This window comes from Aethalodelphis obliquidens, unplaced genomic scaffold (genome assembly GCF_003676395.1).
Source record: "Aethalodelphis obliquidens isolate GAN/ISIS:26980383/991018 unplaced genomic scaffold, ASM367639v1 scaffold14, whole genome shotgun sequence".
Lineage (NCBI taxonomy): Eukaryota > Metazoa > Chordata > Mammalia > Artiodactyla > Delphinidae > Aethalodelphis > Aethalodelphis obliquidens.
Genome location: NW_020837958.1, coordinates 3,014,763 through 3,030,947, shown reverse-complemented (window position 1 = coordinate 3,030,947; position 16,185 = coordinate 3,014,763). Strand labels below are relative to the sequence as shown.

General features: G+C 50.8%; 1 protein-coding gene across 2 annotated transcripts in view; it reads left to right on the top strand.

Annotated features, from left to right (window-relative positions):
- CSTPP1 (centriolar satellite-associated tubulin polyglutamylase complex regulator 1) overlaps positions 1-16,185 on the top strand; it is a 174,826-nt gene that overhangs the window by 157,461 nt on the left and 1,180 nt on the right. For both annotated transcript variants that reach the window (XM_027114807.1, XM_027114808.1), the window contains 3 exons: positions 10,933-11,018; positions 12,988-13,183; positions 13,853-13,962. In XM_027114807.1, the coding sequence (XP_026970608.1) occupies positions 10,933-11,018; positions 12,988-13,183; positions 13,853-13,962 (392 nt within the window). The remainder of the gene's footprint in view (positions 1-10,932; positions 11,019-12,987; positions 13,184-13,852; positions 13,963-16,185) is intronic.

Sequence of the window (16,185 nt, the reverse complement as noted above, 5' to 3'; positions counted from 1 at the left end):
TTATTTATTTATTTAGGCTGCATTATTTAGGCTGCATCAGGCCTTAGTTGCGGCACGCAGGATCTTTCGTTCTAGCATGCGAGCTCTTTGTTGCGGTACTCAGGTCTTTCTCTAGTTGTGGTGCATGGGCTTGCTAGTTGTGGCTCATGGGCTCAGCTGCCCCATGGCATGTGGGATCTTCATTCCCCGACCATGGATCAAACCAGCGTCCCCTGCATTGCAAGATGGATTCTTAACCACTGGACCACCAGGAAAATCCCTCCCTTACCTATTTTTAAAGAATATAATTATAATTAGTAAGTGGGGAGTGATACTTCATTCCTATATTCATTTTTCAAATGTTTACTGAACACCTACCCTCTGCCAGATCTCATGCCGTGCCCTGAAGATACAGCTTTATGCTCTCTTGATGTCTTTCTTTATGCTTCTCCTCTGCAATATCATCCTGCATAGATCTCCTCCCCAGATCTGACCTGCCATCTGACAGTGTCACTGTTGCCCCAAAGGTCTTTCACCTAAACAGACTATCCTTTCCCTCCCCATTCTTTCATTTACCAAATATTTATTGAGTGCCTGTTATATTGCCAGTCGTGCTTGTGGAGGGGCTATGACAATGTTGCTCCAGCCCTGGAAGAACTTACAAACTGACAGAGCAGCAGACATTAAATAAACAAAGAGCTAAGTGCTATAGGAACATATAAACAGGATACCCAGCCTAACCTGGGGAATCATGAAAAACTTGTCCATAAAACAGAGATGTTGAACCTGAGACCTGAAGGATTAATAAGAGATGAATTTGCCCTATCAACTACTAGGACTGATTATAAGGCCATCATAATGCCAACTAAAAATTTGGAACTTGCCATCTGCCTTTACAAGGATTAAGCCACTACAGCCGCTGACCTTCAACACACCCTGAGTGGAATTCAGAGCGGAGATCAGGAATGAAGCGCTCTGTGCTCTGGGGAAAAATGGCAGAACAGGCCTTCAGATAGTTAGATTTTTTTTTTTTTTTTTGGCCATGCTGCATGTGGGATCTTCCCCAACCAGGGATCAAACCCTTGCCCCCTGCAGTGGAAGCGCAGAGTCTTAACCACTGGACCGCCAGGGAAGTCCCAGATAGTTAGATATTTTCAAGGGAAGATTTTACGAGCCCAATTCTTGCATCTCCTCATACCTGAAAAGGCATTAAAATCATTAATGGAGACACCTGTCCTCATGACCAGCAGTAAACTTCACAAGACTAGTGACAGCCTTCTGCAAAAATGTGTGCTGGATTGCATGTACGTCCCCTTCACCAAAATCACATATATACCAACCTTCCCCCCTACCTCTCCAGAGCAGTTTCTCAGAGCTATCTGATATGCTATCTCCCAGGCCGTAGTCCTCATTTTGCCCCAAATAAAACTTAACTCAAAACTCTCACGTTGTGCATGTTTTTTTCAGTCGACAGTTTATCCACATACGATAAAATAAAATTAGCTCCCTACTTCAGACTATATTCAGAAGTCAATTTCACATAGATTACAGACCTAAGTGTAAAATGCAAAACCGTAATACTCTTAAAAGAGATTAGGAGAAAATATTTTTATGGCCACCAGGTAGTTAAAAAATTCTTAAAACAAGATAAAAATTCTTAAAGCCCAAGCCCAGTGGACAAGGTTGATAAACTGACCACAAGCAGAATTGCATTCACTTATTCAATCATTCAGCCAGTGTTCATGGAGAGTGCCTGTTCTGTGCCAGGCACTCTTCCAGGTGCTGAGGACAGAGCAGTGAACAAAACCAAGCCCCTGCCCTCGTGGAGCTGACATTCTAGAGAAAGGGGAAGTATCTGCTAGGAAGCACGAATTCCCTGATGGCAAAGTGAACCCTAGCCACAGCAATGCAAGTGTTGAACCCTAACCCGCAGGACTACCAGAGAATTAAGATTAAAATTTTCTGTTCAACAAAAGATGCTGTAAACAAAGTTGAAAGACAAGCCAGTGACTAGAAGATATTTATTACATATGTAACTAACAACAGATTAGTCTGCAGAGTTTTTTAGTCTCAAGAATGGTTTATGGGGGACTTCCCTGGTGGTCCAGTGGCTAAGACTCCGCGCTCCCAATGCAGGGGGACTGGGTTTGATCCCTGGTCAGAGAACTAGATCCCACATGCCACAACTAAAGATCCTGCACACCACAACTACAAAGATCCCGCATGCCGCAACGAAGATCCTGCACACGGCAATGAAGAGCCTGCGTGCAGGAACTAAGTTTAAGACCTGGTGCAGCCCAGCCAAATAAATAAATTAATTAAATTAATATTTTTTTAAAAAAAGAGTTAAAAACTATTAAAAAAAAGAATTGCTTATGAAGAACTCCTACAAATCAATAAGAAAAAGATGAAGAACCTCAGTAGAAAAACAGTCCAAAGATACAAACAGATAATATATAGAAGAGAAAACCCTAACAATTAATAAACAGTTGGGCATATCTTCATGGCCAAACTCACTGGTATCAAGGAAATGCCAATTAAATTGAGATACCACTTCACAGTCATCAAATGGGCAAAAATTTTAAAATGAGATAATACAAGTATTGGTGAGAATGTGGGACAGTGGGAACTCTCCTAAACTGCTAGTGGTAGTGTAAATTGGTATAATCACTTTGAAGCAATTTGGGCACATCTTAAAAAGTTCAAGACGTGTGCCTGGTTATAAGGAGACATGCAGCATTATTTGTAATCGCTACCAATGGAACCCTCTGCCCGTCCCTATGCAGTAGAAAGAACAAAGTGTGCTATCTCCATTCTGTGGAAATCTATAGAGCAGCTAAAATGAATGCAGGGAGATATATATGCATCAGCACTGATAAATCTCAAAATGTCAAGTTACCAAATGATGCATAGAATCTGAGAACAAGCAAAACAAAGTTATATAATATTTTAACAATGTAGACATTTGTGTGAGTTAATATAGTATGGAAACATGGGAGGGATGCCAAGCCCAAGTTTAAATGAATGAATGCTAAGCCCTCAAGCCCCAGTGACGATCTCTGAGGAGGAAGGTAGAGGAAGGGGATGAGGGAGGGTGTCCAGGTGTCCAGGTGTTTTAATCTATATGTGTAATATTTTACAAAGCTTTTAAACATTGAAGCAAGGGTGGCAAAATGTGAAGTTTTGATGAAGTTAGCTAGTGGGTATACAAATGTTTGTTATGTTAGTCTGTGTAATTTTTTTGACGTTTTAAATATTTTATTTAAAGTGAAAAGGGGACTTCCCTGGTGGCGCAGTGGTTAAGAATCCTCCTGCCAATGCAGGGGACACAGGTTCGAGCCATGGTCCGGGAAGATCCCACATGCCGCAGAGCAACTAAGCCTGTGCACCACAACTACTGAGCCTGCACTCTAGAGCCCGCGAGCCACAACTACTGAGCCCACATGCCTAGAGCCCGTGCTCCACAATAAGAGAAGCCACCGCAATGAGAAGCCCGTGCACCACAACGAAGAGTAGCCCCCACTCACCGCAACTAGAGAAAGCCCGGGCACAGCAACAAAGACCCAATGCAGCCAAAAAAGTAAAAAATAAAGTGAAAAGTGTGGGTAGGATTTAGGGAGGGAGCAGGGAGAGGGAAAGGCCGTCTAGGGAAAGTAAGCAGCCTGGAAAGAAGCCCCTCTTTCTCCAGTGAGGACCTAGGGGAACTGGGGAGTCAGTGGGCCTGGAGTTTGAGGAGTTTGGGGACTGGGAGAAGAGAGGGCCTCACAGGCCATGCACTGGATTTGGGTTTTTATCCTAAGATCATGGAACATTCCCCCACCCCCACCGTCTGTAAAGCTTCTTGGGAGAGACAAGGATAATGGAGCTGAAGTGGCCAAGCGGGGCCTTCACAGTGTCTGCAGGGAAGAAGCAGTATCCGGGCCTAAGCCTCCAGCCCTCCTGGGGGCCACGGCTCTACACCAAGGGTGGGAGGAGGGACAGCGCCACCGGCAGGAGGTGTTATTGCCACTTCTTACTGGAAGCAGCTGCAGTGGCCTGGGAACTGTGGTTAGCGTCAGAGGGGCCTGTGTTTGAATTACAGCTCTTTTGCTTCTGCCTTGAGACCTGGTCAGGTTTCTGAACCTCCATGTTCGCGGTAAAGATATCCACCGATCTCACCTCATAGGATTAACGTGAGAAGAAAATGCAATGACAGATGTATGGCGCTGACCAAGTAAGGCCTTAACGAATACCGTGTTGCTGTAGTTGTTGCTGCTTCCCACACTCTCTGGATCCAGCTTCTCAGGCACCACAGGGCAGGTGGGATTGGGACCCCCTGGAGATGCAGGCCAGAGCCCAGGGAGAGCCATGACCTGGACACCCCATGCTGCTCTGAGGGCCTGAACTTGGAGGCAGCTTGTGAGGCACAGGGGTGCCTCCGACACAGTCCAGAAGAGGGGCAACCCTGAGGAAGTGTCACAGGAAACCCTGACACCACCTGGAGAAGGTGGCCAGGGTGTAGTTTCATCCTCACTCATGGCCCTGACTTTAAGACATAGTCCACAGAGGTGTCCCGGGATCCCAGACAGACTCGGAGACACGCTTCAGCTGCACCCATGAAAGACGCTGCTCATGTGACCTCCCAAAGGAAGTGCAGTCATGGAAGCGTTCCTCCTGGCCCTGGCTTTGGCCTGGCTTCCCCCAAAAGTGGACTTGAAACAGGATAGCTAGCTCCCGCCTGAGAGCCTCTGCCCTGCCGGGCGCTGGCAGCACCTACTTCCTCTGAGCTATATTTTCATTTGCTATTTTGAGCCCTTCCATCACCTGAAACCAGCTAGAACACTTATTGGTAGCAGCTCACACTTATTTTGAGTGATTACTCGTATATAATAATACAATAGGCACAGTATATCACCATGTTGAGTCTTCACAAGAATCCCGTGAAAGAGGAACTATAATCATCCCCTCTTTACAGATAAGGAAACGGAAACTCCAGGAGAAAACATACTCGCCCAAGAAAAGGTAACTTGGCCAGTCGGTTCTAGAGCTGGGATTTGATCCCAGGGCCGCTAACCCAGAACTGCACACACACAAAAAAAACCAGGTACAGCTCATGCCACTAGACCAGAGATACTGACCCTTAAGGGGGAATAGGAAGCTGGTAAGTCAGTAGGTTCGGACTGAAAGCTGTTTGCTTCCTTGGCACCCACTTAACTCCAGCCAGCCAGCCCATCCCAGCTGTTGGAAGTCAGCATGGGAGTGAGAGCACGGCCAGCCCCCTTGGGAGTAGCTCAGACCCTGCCAAGTGCTCTTTCTCCATTCCAGTCGCTGCCCTGGACTCCACCCTTCACATGGTTCTGCTCAGAGCCAACCTGAGCTAGAGTGCCTTTACTTGTCCCCGGAGTTCCTCTCTCTAGCCCTGAGGCCTGGCCGGCAGGGATTCCTCCACGATCCAGTGGATGTGCACAGACTCTCGTTGGCAGCAGCTTCCTGCTGGCTCCACTTCAAAGCAGGCGCGGCCTGTCTCCTGCAGGTGTCAGAGGCAGCCGGCAGGCCAGCAGGAGGCCTCTGGCAGGAAGGGGTTTTGAGCCAACTGCCGTCAACTGGAAAACAGCACACGTGGATGACCTGTCTTCAAGAAACTCCTCTTGAGCCCTCGGGGGCTGGTGACAAGTTTGAGTTCGGGGTGGAGCAGCTGTGGGTGGGTTGTAGGGCCTACAGCCTGGGGTTGGCCCTGTCACCAAAGGCAAAGACAGACCAGTAGCCCCGTGCCTGCCTTTTCCCACAGTTCTGCCAAGACTCCAATGCCAGATGCCCAGAACTTTTATGGGTCAGAGCATCAGTCTGGAGATGGACAATGCAGCATATGATGTTTCTAAAAGCACCTTTTTGTAAGTCTTTCAGACTTTTCTGCAGCGATGGTCCTCTGAACAGCAAACTTTCCCCCCAGCAGAACCCGCATTAACAGGAGAAGCTGTTAGTTCTGTCCACCCTTGGGATGACACTCTCTCAGGGCTAGAAGGAGCTCTTTCATACTTTCGGGAAGTATTCTGCTTGAATATCTCCAGCAACAAGCAGCTCACTCCCTCACAAAGCAGCCATAATCCCAGAGATGAGCATCTTCAAGTCTTCTAGAGCCAAACTCTAGACCCCTGTGACATCTCCCTCAGAGGCAGCCCTTCAAGAGTCGGGCCTCGGCCTCACTTCCTCCTTCATCTTCTCTTCCAGGCTAAAGGAGCTAAAGGCAGTCATCTGTCTGATATCCTGGTGTGCAGACTCCACCACTCTGACCTCCCTATTCCGTGACTCTAGTTTATTCCCCTTAAATGGACTGTCCAGAGCTGGATGTAGGATCCAGATGTCGCCTTGCCAGGGAAAGAGAAGTCATTTGTTCATGCTTTCCTTCATGCAACAAATACTTACCGAGTGCCTACTGTGTGCCCTGCACCACACTGGCGCTTGAGTCAGGCAGCGAACAGAGAAACAGAGGTGTAACTTGGTGGATCTTATAGTCCTGGGGCAAAGACAGACACGAACAGTGTGAGGGGGTCACAGAGAACTGTGGAAGCCAGAGCAGGGAGGCCTACCCTCGCCTTCCCAAAGGGGTGCTCTGTGGCTGCACCCCGAAGAGTGAGGCAGCATCAATCAGGTCGGTGAGGAGAAGGGCATGGGGGGCAGGAGGAAGGAAGAACTGAAGCATCTGTGTGGCTGGAACATCGTGAGGGACCCTGCCTGGGGCCTCCGATGAGTCTAGAAAGGTGAGCGGAGGCAGAGGGCAGGTCATGCAGGCTCATAAGCCAGGATAAGGATGGGAGACTTTGCTCTAAGGGCAATGGGAAGCCCAGGAAGGGTTTCAAACAGAGTTGTAAGATGGTCAAATTCACGTTTGGAAGATCCTTCTGACCACAGTATGGACACTCAATTAGAGGCAGGCAAGAGTGTTGCAGAAAACTGGGTAGGAGGTCGTTCCGTTGTCCAGGAAGCAGAGGTGGAGGTGGGCGTTGGATGGGGGCTGTGGAAATGGAAAGAAGTAGACAGATGCAAGAGAAATGTCCAGAAGAGGACTGATAGGACTCGGTGACTGACTGATGTGGGGCAGGCAAGGAGGGGAGTTTCCAGGATGTCAGGAGGACTCCATTTTCTGGCTGAGCAGAGGAGCGTTGCTGTTAATGGCAGCTGAGATCCAATCGGCTTCTCGGGCAGCCAGTCTCATTGCTTGCAATCAAGAAAACCCCTCAGTCCCAGGCACAGGTGCTGCCGGGATCCCAGCCACCTGTCCCTCAGAAAGAAAGCCCCTGCTGCCCGTGTGCCTCCCCCAGCTAGCCTGCTGGTGCCTCCTGACCAATCTGAGTCTCAGCCCACCGGGGAGCAGGGGCCAAAACCAGAGCACACGCAGGGTCGCCCCGCTCCCACGGAGACCGCTGCCACCCTCTCAAGAGAGGGAGCTACCGTTCCTAGTCAAGAATGGCTACCCACAGAAAGCTGCAGCCGGGCCGGGGCTGGAAGGGCGGGCCCTGCTTGCAGCTGCCAGTCCTGGCTGCGGCTGGGAGAGGAAGATGCTTATGGCAATTGGCTGGAAGCCCTGGCGTGGCAGGGCCTGTCTCAGGAGCATGACGATCAGCAAGAATTACAACTTCTGGAATTAAACAGTGGTGATGATTGTGCAAGTCTGTGAATATACTAAAAAATACTGTACACTTTTGTGTGTGTGTGTGTGTGTGTGTGTGTGTGGTACGCGGGCCTCTCGCTGTTGTGGCCTCTCCCGTTGCGGAGCACAGGCTCCGGACACGCAGGCTCAGCGGCCATGGCTCACGGGCCCAGCCGCTCCGCGGCATGTGGGATCTTCCCGGACCGGGGCACGAACCCGCGTCCCCTACATCGGCAGGCGGACTCTCAACCACTGCGCCACCAGGGAAGCCCCACTGTATACTTTTAAAGGGTGAATTTTATGGTATTTGAATTATATTGCAATACAGATCTTCCTCGAGTTTCAATGGGGTTATGTCCTGATAAACCTGTTGTAAGTTGAAAATATCAAAAGTCAAAAATGCGTTTTTACGCCTAACCTACCAAAGATCATAGCTTAGCCCAGCCTACCTTAAATGTGCTCAGAACACTTACATCAGCCTACAGTTGAACAAAATCATCTAACACAAAGCCTATTTTATAATAAAGTGTTGAATCTCTTATGTAATTGATTGAACACTGTACTGAAAGTGAGAAACAGAATGGTAGTCTGGTACAGAATGGCTGTCTGTGTCCACCCTGGTGACCGTGTAGCTGACCGGGAGCTGCCACCGCCCAGCATCACGAGGGAGTATGTCCTGCGCATCACTAGGCCAGGGAAAGATCAAGATTTAAAATTCAAAACATGGTTTCTACCAAATTCGTCTTGCTTTCACACCATTGTAAAGTCAAAAAACCTAAGTTGGGGCTTCCCTGGTGGCGCAGTGGTTGAGAGTCTGCCTGCCGATGCAGGAGACACGAGTTCGTGCCCCGGTCCGGGAAGATCCCACATGCCGCGGAGCAGCTGGGCCCGTGAGCCATGGCCGCTGAGCCTGTGCGTCCGGAGCCTGTGCTCCGCAACGGGAGAGGCCACAACAGTGAGAGGCCCACGTACCGCAAAAAAAAAAACCTAAGTTGAACCATCGTAAGTCGGGGACCATCTGTATGAAATGAATGAATAAATAGGTAAAGAGAGAAATTGTAAATGGACGTAACTGCTATAAACAGGAGCACCAGGTCCCGGTTGATGATAAACCAAGAGGAGCCATGCAACACCTTCAAAGGCTTTGGTTCCCTTCGTGGTTTCCTGCTTGGGGGTGTTCTCAGCCCGGCACTCTTCCCTAGCAATTAACTTCAGGCCATTCGGGTTCTCAGCTGTCCTGGGAGTGGGGCAGGAAGGAGACGTCACTGCCTTCTCTCCTCTGGGGCCTTTCCTTCCCTGTGAGCCTGGGAAGGAACGACTTGGAGGTGCTGGTGGCTCCTCCTCCCTGGGGCTCTGGGAGAGCTCACTCTTCCTCTGTAGTTTGGGTGTCTCTGTCGCCCAGTCCCTACTACCTGCCCTCTCTCTACCTCTCTCTCCCGATCCAGATATCAGAATCTGGGCTTTGTGCCCCCTCTCTTCCCTTTCGCCTGCCTGAGGTTCTGAGAAACGGGGTAACTACTTAGCCAACGGCTCAACGCTTGGGCCCAGGAGCCTCTGCCGGAGAGACCAGGACGCCCTCCTGTGGCCGTTGGCAGCATTGCGTCCTCCCACTCTGGCCTTGAATTTTTTTCCAGCTGGAATTTTAATGTTGAATTCTGGTAGTTGAGGCAGCTTTTGTCTTCCCCAGGAGATACATGAGAAACAGTTAAGGCCCTAAGATATAGGTGAGAAGAAAAAAGATAAGTTAGGAAGCTAATAGACTAAGAATTAAAGTGCAAGTGTTCATATTCTGTATCTTTATTTTAAAAGAGGCAGTGAGACCTAGTAGAAAGTAAGTACATGACGTGTAGAGCAAATTCACCAGCTGTGCGACCTCAGCAAGCTGACTGCTCTGAGACTTAATCTCTTCACCTGTAAAATGGGAATAATCAACAAGACCTACCTCATAGGATTGTTGTGGGATAAATTTTAATTAATATAAGTAAAATACCTTATACCGTGCCTGCCATGAAGTAAGTACTCAGTCAATATGGCCTGTTTCTATCGTTACCATTATTACAACTGAAGACTAGAGGTAGGAACCATTGCTTTCTTCGGGGAGACCTGAAACCAGGGCAGCTGCCTGGCACAATTCCAGGGGCACTGCTCACATTATATTCTCTCTAAAGCCCCTTCCCCAGAGGTGAGCAATGCCTGCTCTCTCTGGAGCTGATCCAGTTGCCAGTCTGGGGATTCTCGGACCCAGGGAGGTGGAGAGAGAATTAGAAAAATGCACGAGAGAGCAAAATAAAAGGTTTTTTGTTTTTAAAGGAAAGATAGGGCCCAGTCAAAAACAGATGGGGAGGTGGGGGCGGGTATTTCCCTGGTGGTCCAGTGGTTAGGACTCTGTGCTTCCACTGCTGGGGGTGCGGGTTCGATCCCTGGTCAGGGAGCTAAGATCCCATATGCCACACAGCACAGCCAAAACAAAAAACAACAAAGAAAAGAAACAGATGGGGGGCCCAGCTTCCCATCAGCAGGTGAGTTTGGCACCCTGCCTGGCACATGGATAGAGTCCAGCGAGTGCTAACTTCCTTCTCTTCCTGTCCTGTCCAGTGAGGCCCTGAGCAGAGTATGAACGTGGCCTTGGTCTGAGCCCTTTAGTGGTCACATGGTTTTCTTCCTGCGAGGTGAGCGCGCAGGCGGAGGGGTAGAGAGAGCAGACAGCAGGAGGTGGCCAGCTTGTGAGAGCGAACGGCGTGCGTGGAGGACCTGCAGCGCCGCAGGATGGGGTGTGTTCTTGGACCCTCTCAAGTGCAGACCCCAAGCGGTACCCTCTGCTCTTTGTGCCACCTGTGTCCCAGCACGGAGGTGCCTGTAGCCGTTCTGAAGGCCCTTGGTAGCTTATTAAATCTCAGTGCCACTTGCCAAGACCCCTTTAAACCTCTTGGCTGTTCTTTTTGCCTTTTCTGATCAGCTGTATTTATTCTGAACTAAATGGTCCTCACTGCAGGACAGAAGTGTTTACTCTTAAGGGTATGAAAAGGGGTCTTGGCTGCGTTGCAGCTGCACCCCCTCTCCTTGTCAGCACCCACCCACGTCCCATCCTCCAGCTGGTGCCACAGACACTGAAGCGGGAGCCTGCCTCCCGCTTCAGTTCAGTTTGGTGACAGAGTCCAAACGATGGAGAAGTGGCGTGACCGGGAGGACCTTGTCTGGGGGAGCCCTCTCCCCAGTGTCTTGCTGTCCCAAGGGAGACTGGATCCCCAGGGACAGCTCGCTCGAATGCTCCCCCAGACACACACGTACACGCATCCTCTCATATTTTCTCTCTCTTCCCCCCTCAGGATTGTGCTCATGGACGACGCCATGGACTGCTTGATGTCTTTTTCAGATTTCCTTTTTGCCTTCCAGATCCAGTTTTACTACTCAGGTGAGAGTCTCCCAGGACCCCTGTGGCTCCTGTCAGGACCACGTGCCCTCTCCTAACCTGTTGCCCTTTCCATCGGTGTGCCCGGCGCGTGCACTTCTCCCCTCCTCCCTCCGTAGTGTGCTTCACAGCCGGTCACCCACCAGCAGGATGTCTAGTTCTTGCTGGTGGTCACAAGATTCAGTCTGCAGAGCCGACTCCCTCAGCCTCCTCAAGACATAGGAAACTGCAGTGCTTCCAGCCAGCAGCGCAACACATCAGTTTAAGTGATAATGACAGTAACAACAATACACACTATTGGAACAACACCCGATAAATTCACTGTCGAAAACTTACTGTGTGCCAGGCACAGCACTAAGCACCTTAATCCTTACAGCACCCCTGAGAGGTAGGTCCTTTAAGAGAGAAGCCGACAGAGGTAAAGCTGCCAGAGACACCGGGCTTCTGGGGGTGGAGCCCAGACCTGCAGAGGGCCCACTCCACAGCCAGTGCGCTCAGCCACTCTGCTGTGTCACTGCGATCGGGGGTCTCTCCCTGGGCCCTGACTCAGATATGTGAGCACACATTTTCCACCCACACAGCTTTCAATAAGCGCACGCCAGTCCTCTCTCACACTCCCACCCTGCTCCCCAGTGCTCACCAGCTGTGCCCTTAAATACCTTCTGGGCTCAGGTGGAATAAAAATAGATGAATGAACGCCAGTGCCCAGCAGCTCACACACAGCAACATCAAATGGAATGTTGGATTTAGAAACTGCTGGCTATGTCCATAAACAAACTTGTTTAAAACAGGCTATTCCAGTAAACAGAAGGCTGTCCTTGGAGCCTGGATGTGGCCTTCCTGCCAACGGGTGGCCCCAGCCAGCCCTGGCCTCACTCAGGCGCCACATTCTGTTTTCCTGATGGCGGCCCAAGGGCCTGGTCAGGCAGGGGCTGGAGCCTGGGGTCTCGCCACCTGCTCTTAGCAGCTCCAGGTGTCCATTTCCCATTTCTCTGAAGTTTCTTGGGCCCTAGAGAAGGTGCAGCCACGTGTGGAGACCCTCTCCCTTGGCTGCCTGTCAGGGCTCTCCTCACAGTGGTCCCAGGGTGGGGCAGCAGCGGGGAGATGGGCCGTAAGTCTCTGCTTACCTACGAGGGCTCAGCTACTAGCATTTGAAAACGAATTCAAATGTTTAATAAATGAGCAGCTTGCAAGCTTTCTCTCCCACACTGGTATTCCCACCTGCTTTCTTGAGTCAGAGAGGCGTGTGGCTCACAAGATGGACTTACCAGCAGGACTGTGCACACGTTCACCGTTCAAAATTTTTTTTTTTTTTTTTTTTTTGCGGTACGCGGGCTTTTCACTGTTGTGGCCTCTCCCGTTGCGGAGCACAGGCTCAGGATGCGCAGGCTCAGTGGCCATGGCTCACGGGCCCAGCCGCTCCGCGGCATGTGGGATCTTCCCAGACCGGGGCACGAACCCGCGTCCCCTGCATCGGCAGGCGGACTCTCAACCACTGCGCCACCAGCGAAGCCCCTTTCAAAATTTTTCAGAAATATTTATAGCATTTTCTATGTGCCGGGCACAGTGCTAGGTGCTGGGACAGGAAGGCTGACAAGGCATGATCCAGGCCTTTATGCAAGATCTTCCATTCCAGCAAGGAGACAGAGTGAACAAGTAGTTACACAGAAAACCCCTCACTGGATAAGCACTACAGAGGAGTACAGGGTGCATGAAAGGATGTAACAGGGGGTCTCACCTGGTCTAGGAACAACTGCCAGAGGAGGGGACATTTGAGCTGAAACACATATTAGTGTCATCTCTCATGAGTGTAGTGGTCACATGAGGCCGAGGGCCCCTGCTCCCAGGACACTGTGCGCTGAGGACTGAGGCTGGTGTGGAGCTGAGCTAACACACAGAGAAGGGAGGGCACTGTGAGGGGACCAAGTGTGTCATCCCCACCTGACCTGTGCCCCTCTACTCCTGTACCCAGAATTCCTGGAGAGCGTGGCTGCCATCTATCAGGACCTGCTGTCAGGCAAGAACCCCAATACGGTGATTGTGCCGACGTCATCCAGTGGGCAGCACCGCCAGCGGCCTACCTTGGGCGAGGCCAGCATGCTGGAGGGCGTGGAGGCGTCACTGTTCTACCAGTGCCTGGAGAACTTGTGTGACCGGCACAAGTACAGGTGAGAAATGGGCACGCAGACCCCACCTCAGCCCCAGGATTGCAGGCTCCTGGCCCAGAACAGATCTCCAGCAGGCTGTTCTGACTGGCCCAGGGCTTTTAGGCCCTTCATGGTCATAGTATAAATTAGAACAGTGCCATTTGCCCCCAGTCCAGGCTGTTGACTGAAAGTCTTCCCAGGTGGCTCACAGGAAGGATTGCTTTCACTTGGGCAAGAGCAGCTGTAGATGACCAACTTGGGCCCCTTCTCCTTGCCAGGAGATAGATTGGTCTTGACTTTTTAGAGAGAAGGAAAAAAATATTCACTGTGCGAGGAATTCACCCTACAGAAAGGGAGGGTTAAGCTGTCCTGTGTAGGACAAAGTCCCCTTGGGGACAGAGCAGCCAGTTTTGGTCTCCAAGAGGAGGCCTTGCCCAGCGCCATTTCCCCGTTCCCCCACTCCCACCCCTGCCAGTGAAGCACCAGTTAGTGAACATGCCAGCCTTTCTGTTCACAGTCAAGGCCTTGCTTCTGGAGATCTGCTATACTCCCCAGGGTCTTAGGGCTCCCAGGGTAGGCAGATCCCTCGGTCTTGGCTTTGGGCATCCCCCTAAGCCTGAAGGTTTGGATGAAAAGATGGCACTCAGACTCACTAGTCTTTGAATTTGGCATCTGTATTCTCCCTTCTAGCTGCCCACCCCCAGCACTCATCAAAGAGGTCCTAAGCAACGTTCAGAGACTGACCTTCTATGGATTCCTCGTGGCCCTCTCAAAGCATCATGGGATCAACCAAGCCCTAGGTAAGCCAGAGCTAGCTGTGGCCAGCCTCTCCTGCCCCTACAGTGTAAAGCCACATAGGAGCTGGCCCGTGTTGGTGGACAGAATCCCAAGGGGGAGGCAGCTTCACCATGTCTGCCTTGACTTCTCAGGGCCAGACTCTGAGGCCTAGGGAGCCAGAACATGCATAACACAAGATGTGCCCTCTGAGGCCTCTCACCCTCCCGTGGCCAGGGAGAGGCTTCCCCGCCCGCCCGAGGTCCTGCCCCAGCATGAAGCAGCCTCTCCATGGCAGAGGCACGCCCAGCCCCTCCCATGGAACCCTCATTTCTGCTTTGGGGCGTGGCCTGCAGGTTGGGCAGACACAGGGCTATTTAATCAGTGGCTCTGGAGCTTATGTGTCAGAGGCACCTGAATCCCATCGGTAAACAGGGCAAAGGTGTGTCTGGGGAGACCTTTTTCCCATCTGGAAAAAAAAATCTTATTAGTCTGAAAGGGAGTGGAAAAAAAGGGGGGCGGGGGGCGGAGAGAGGCCCGCACTGACCCAGTTTTTCCTGTCCATCGTTTTACTCTCACCGGTTGGCCTTCCCACCCACCCTCCTCTTCCCCCTCCCACACCTGCTGCCCTCCCAGGGGAGGGGCCACCAGGCTGTCATCGCCACAGAGCTTGAGAGGGGTTCTTATTATTAGTCTCTCTCCTCAAGAGATATCCAGGTGTGCTTGAGATCCCAGGTTCCTAAGTCTCAAAAGAAGACTTTTGCCAGTTGCAGGAATGGGGTCAAGAGAAGGAAATTGAACATTCGTTAAATGCCAGCCACAGCAGCCCAAGTGCTGGGCTAGACGCTTTAGATCTTACAGGACAAAGAGCCTGCTAGGGGCACAAACCTCAGCAGGACTGACTGAGGGTCCACTCAGGCACAGTGCACGGGTATGGGGCCCCCTCAGCTGAATGAGGTTGGTAGCCAAGGTCACCAACTGGAGGAGGAATACAAATGTGGCAAATAGGAGTCAGCAGTAAGGGGGCAGGGAGTGGGGAATTGGCTTAGGTTTTCTTTTACACTCCTAGGTAACTGACCCTCCCTTCCTGTCCACAAGTCAGCCACTAGGAAGAAAAAGGAAAAGCTAAGTAGCATGTGGGTCACAGCGTAGACTAACGTCATGCCTTCACTTTTTCTGGGTCCTTTAAGAAGGACAGTCATTCATTTAAGTTCCTTTACAGAGCACTAATGTCGGGCAAGTGGGAGATGGAAAGAAGTGTATGGTCTCTACCCTCACCTGCATCTCCAGTGTATGAAATAGAGACCTGAGGTCCCCCAGGTGCAGCCAGTTGTGGAGGGGTTGTCCTGTTCCCTTAGTCCTCCTCAAGGCACCCCCCCCCCACAGACACAAAACAACAAGAGGGTTCCACCGGACCATAGTTTAAACACCACTTAGAACAAAAGGGGCCAGGAGGCATAATCTGAAAAAGTCAGGAATTGAACTAGAGCCAGATGGATAATTTTAAGCTTGAGGCTTTCTAGAGACTAGCACTGTTAGCAGCCACATCTTGCTTCTGACCACCAGTGAAGCTCTTTTCTCTAACAATTTGCTGTTAAAATCTATCTGCAAACTTCAGCTTTACCTTCCCTCCCACTGTTAACTGCTCCAAAGAGCATCCTAGACCCTCTCCTCTCACCTTTCCCCAGTATCCAAAAATTACTTCCCTTGGTTTATAACTGAGGAAACCAGCTCAAAGAGATTTGTGGCAGAGAAGGGACAAGCTCCCCTCCCCGCGGCTTCTGGCCACGGAGAGGAGAGTTTGATCTGATCCTGACCCCGCCTTCTCTTCTCACCCTGGGACCCTCCCTGGAGAGGCTGAGGCAGCGTTTTTGACCATTCTGTCTCCAAAGTGGGGTCACTCTGATTTAGAGGCACAAAACTAGATAGCTTATGGTCTTTGGGGCCTGGGCTGTATCCTGTGTCTCTGGCTCCTTTTCAGCTCAGTAACTGGGGCCTCAGGAAAGGACCAAACCCTCAATACCTGCTCACAACCCACCATCTAGTCTTGGAAGGAGATCGTCCTGTTTGTGCAATGACCTTGAGGTTTGGGGATGTCTCGTAGCTATGACTGGGAAGGGTAGGCAGTGGGCTTCACTAAATTTTTCCAGCAGTACCTAGGACTTACTGCCCCCCTAGCAGACCTCTTAAACTTCTGTTCCCCAAAGCTTTTAGATCAGCTCTCCCAGGGTTGGCAGAATAGGCAGACA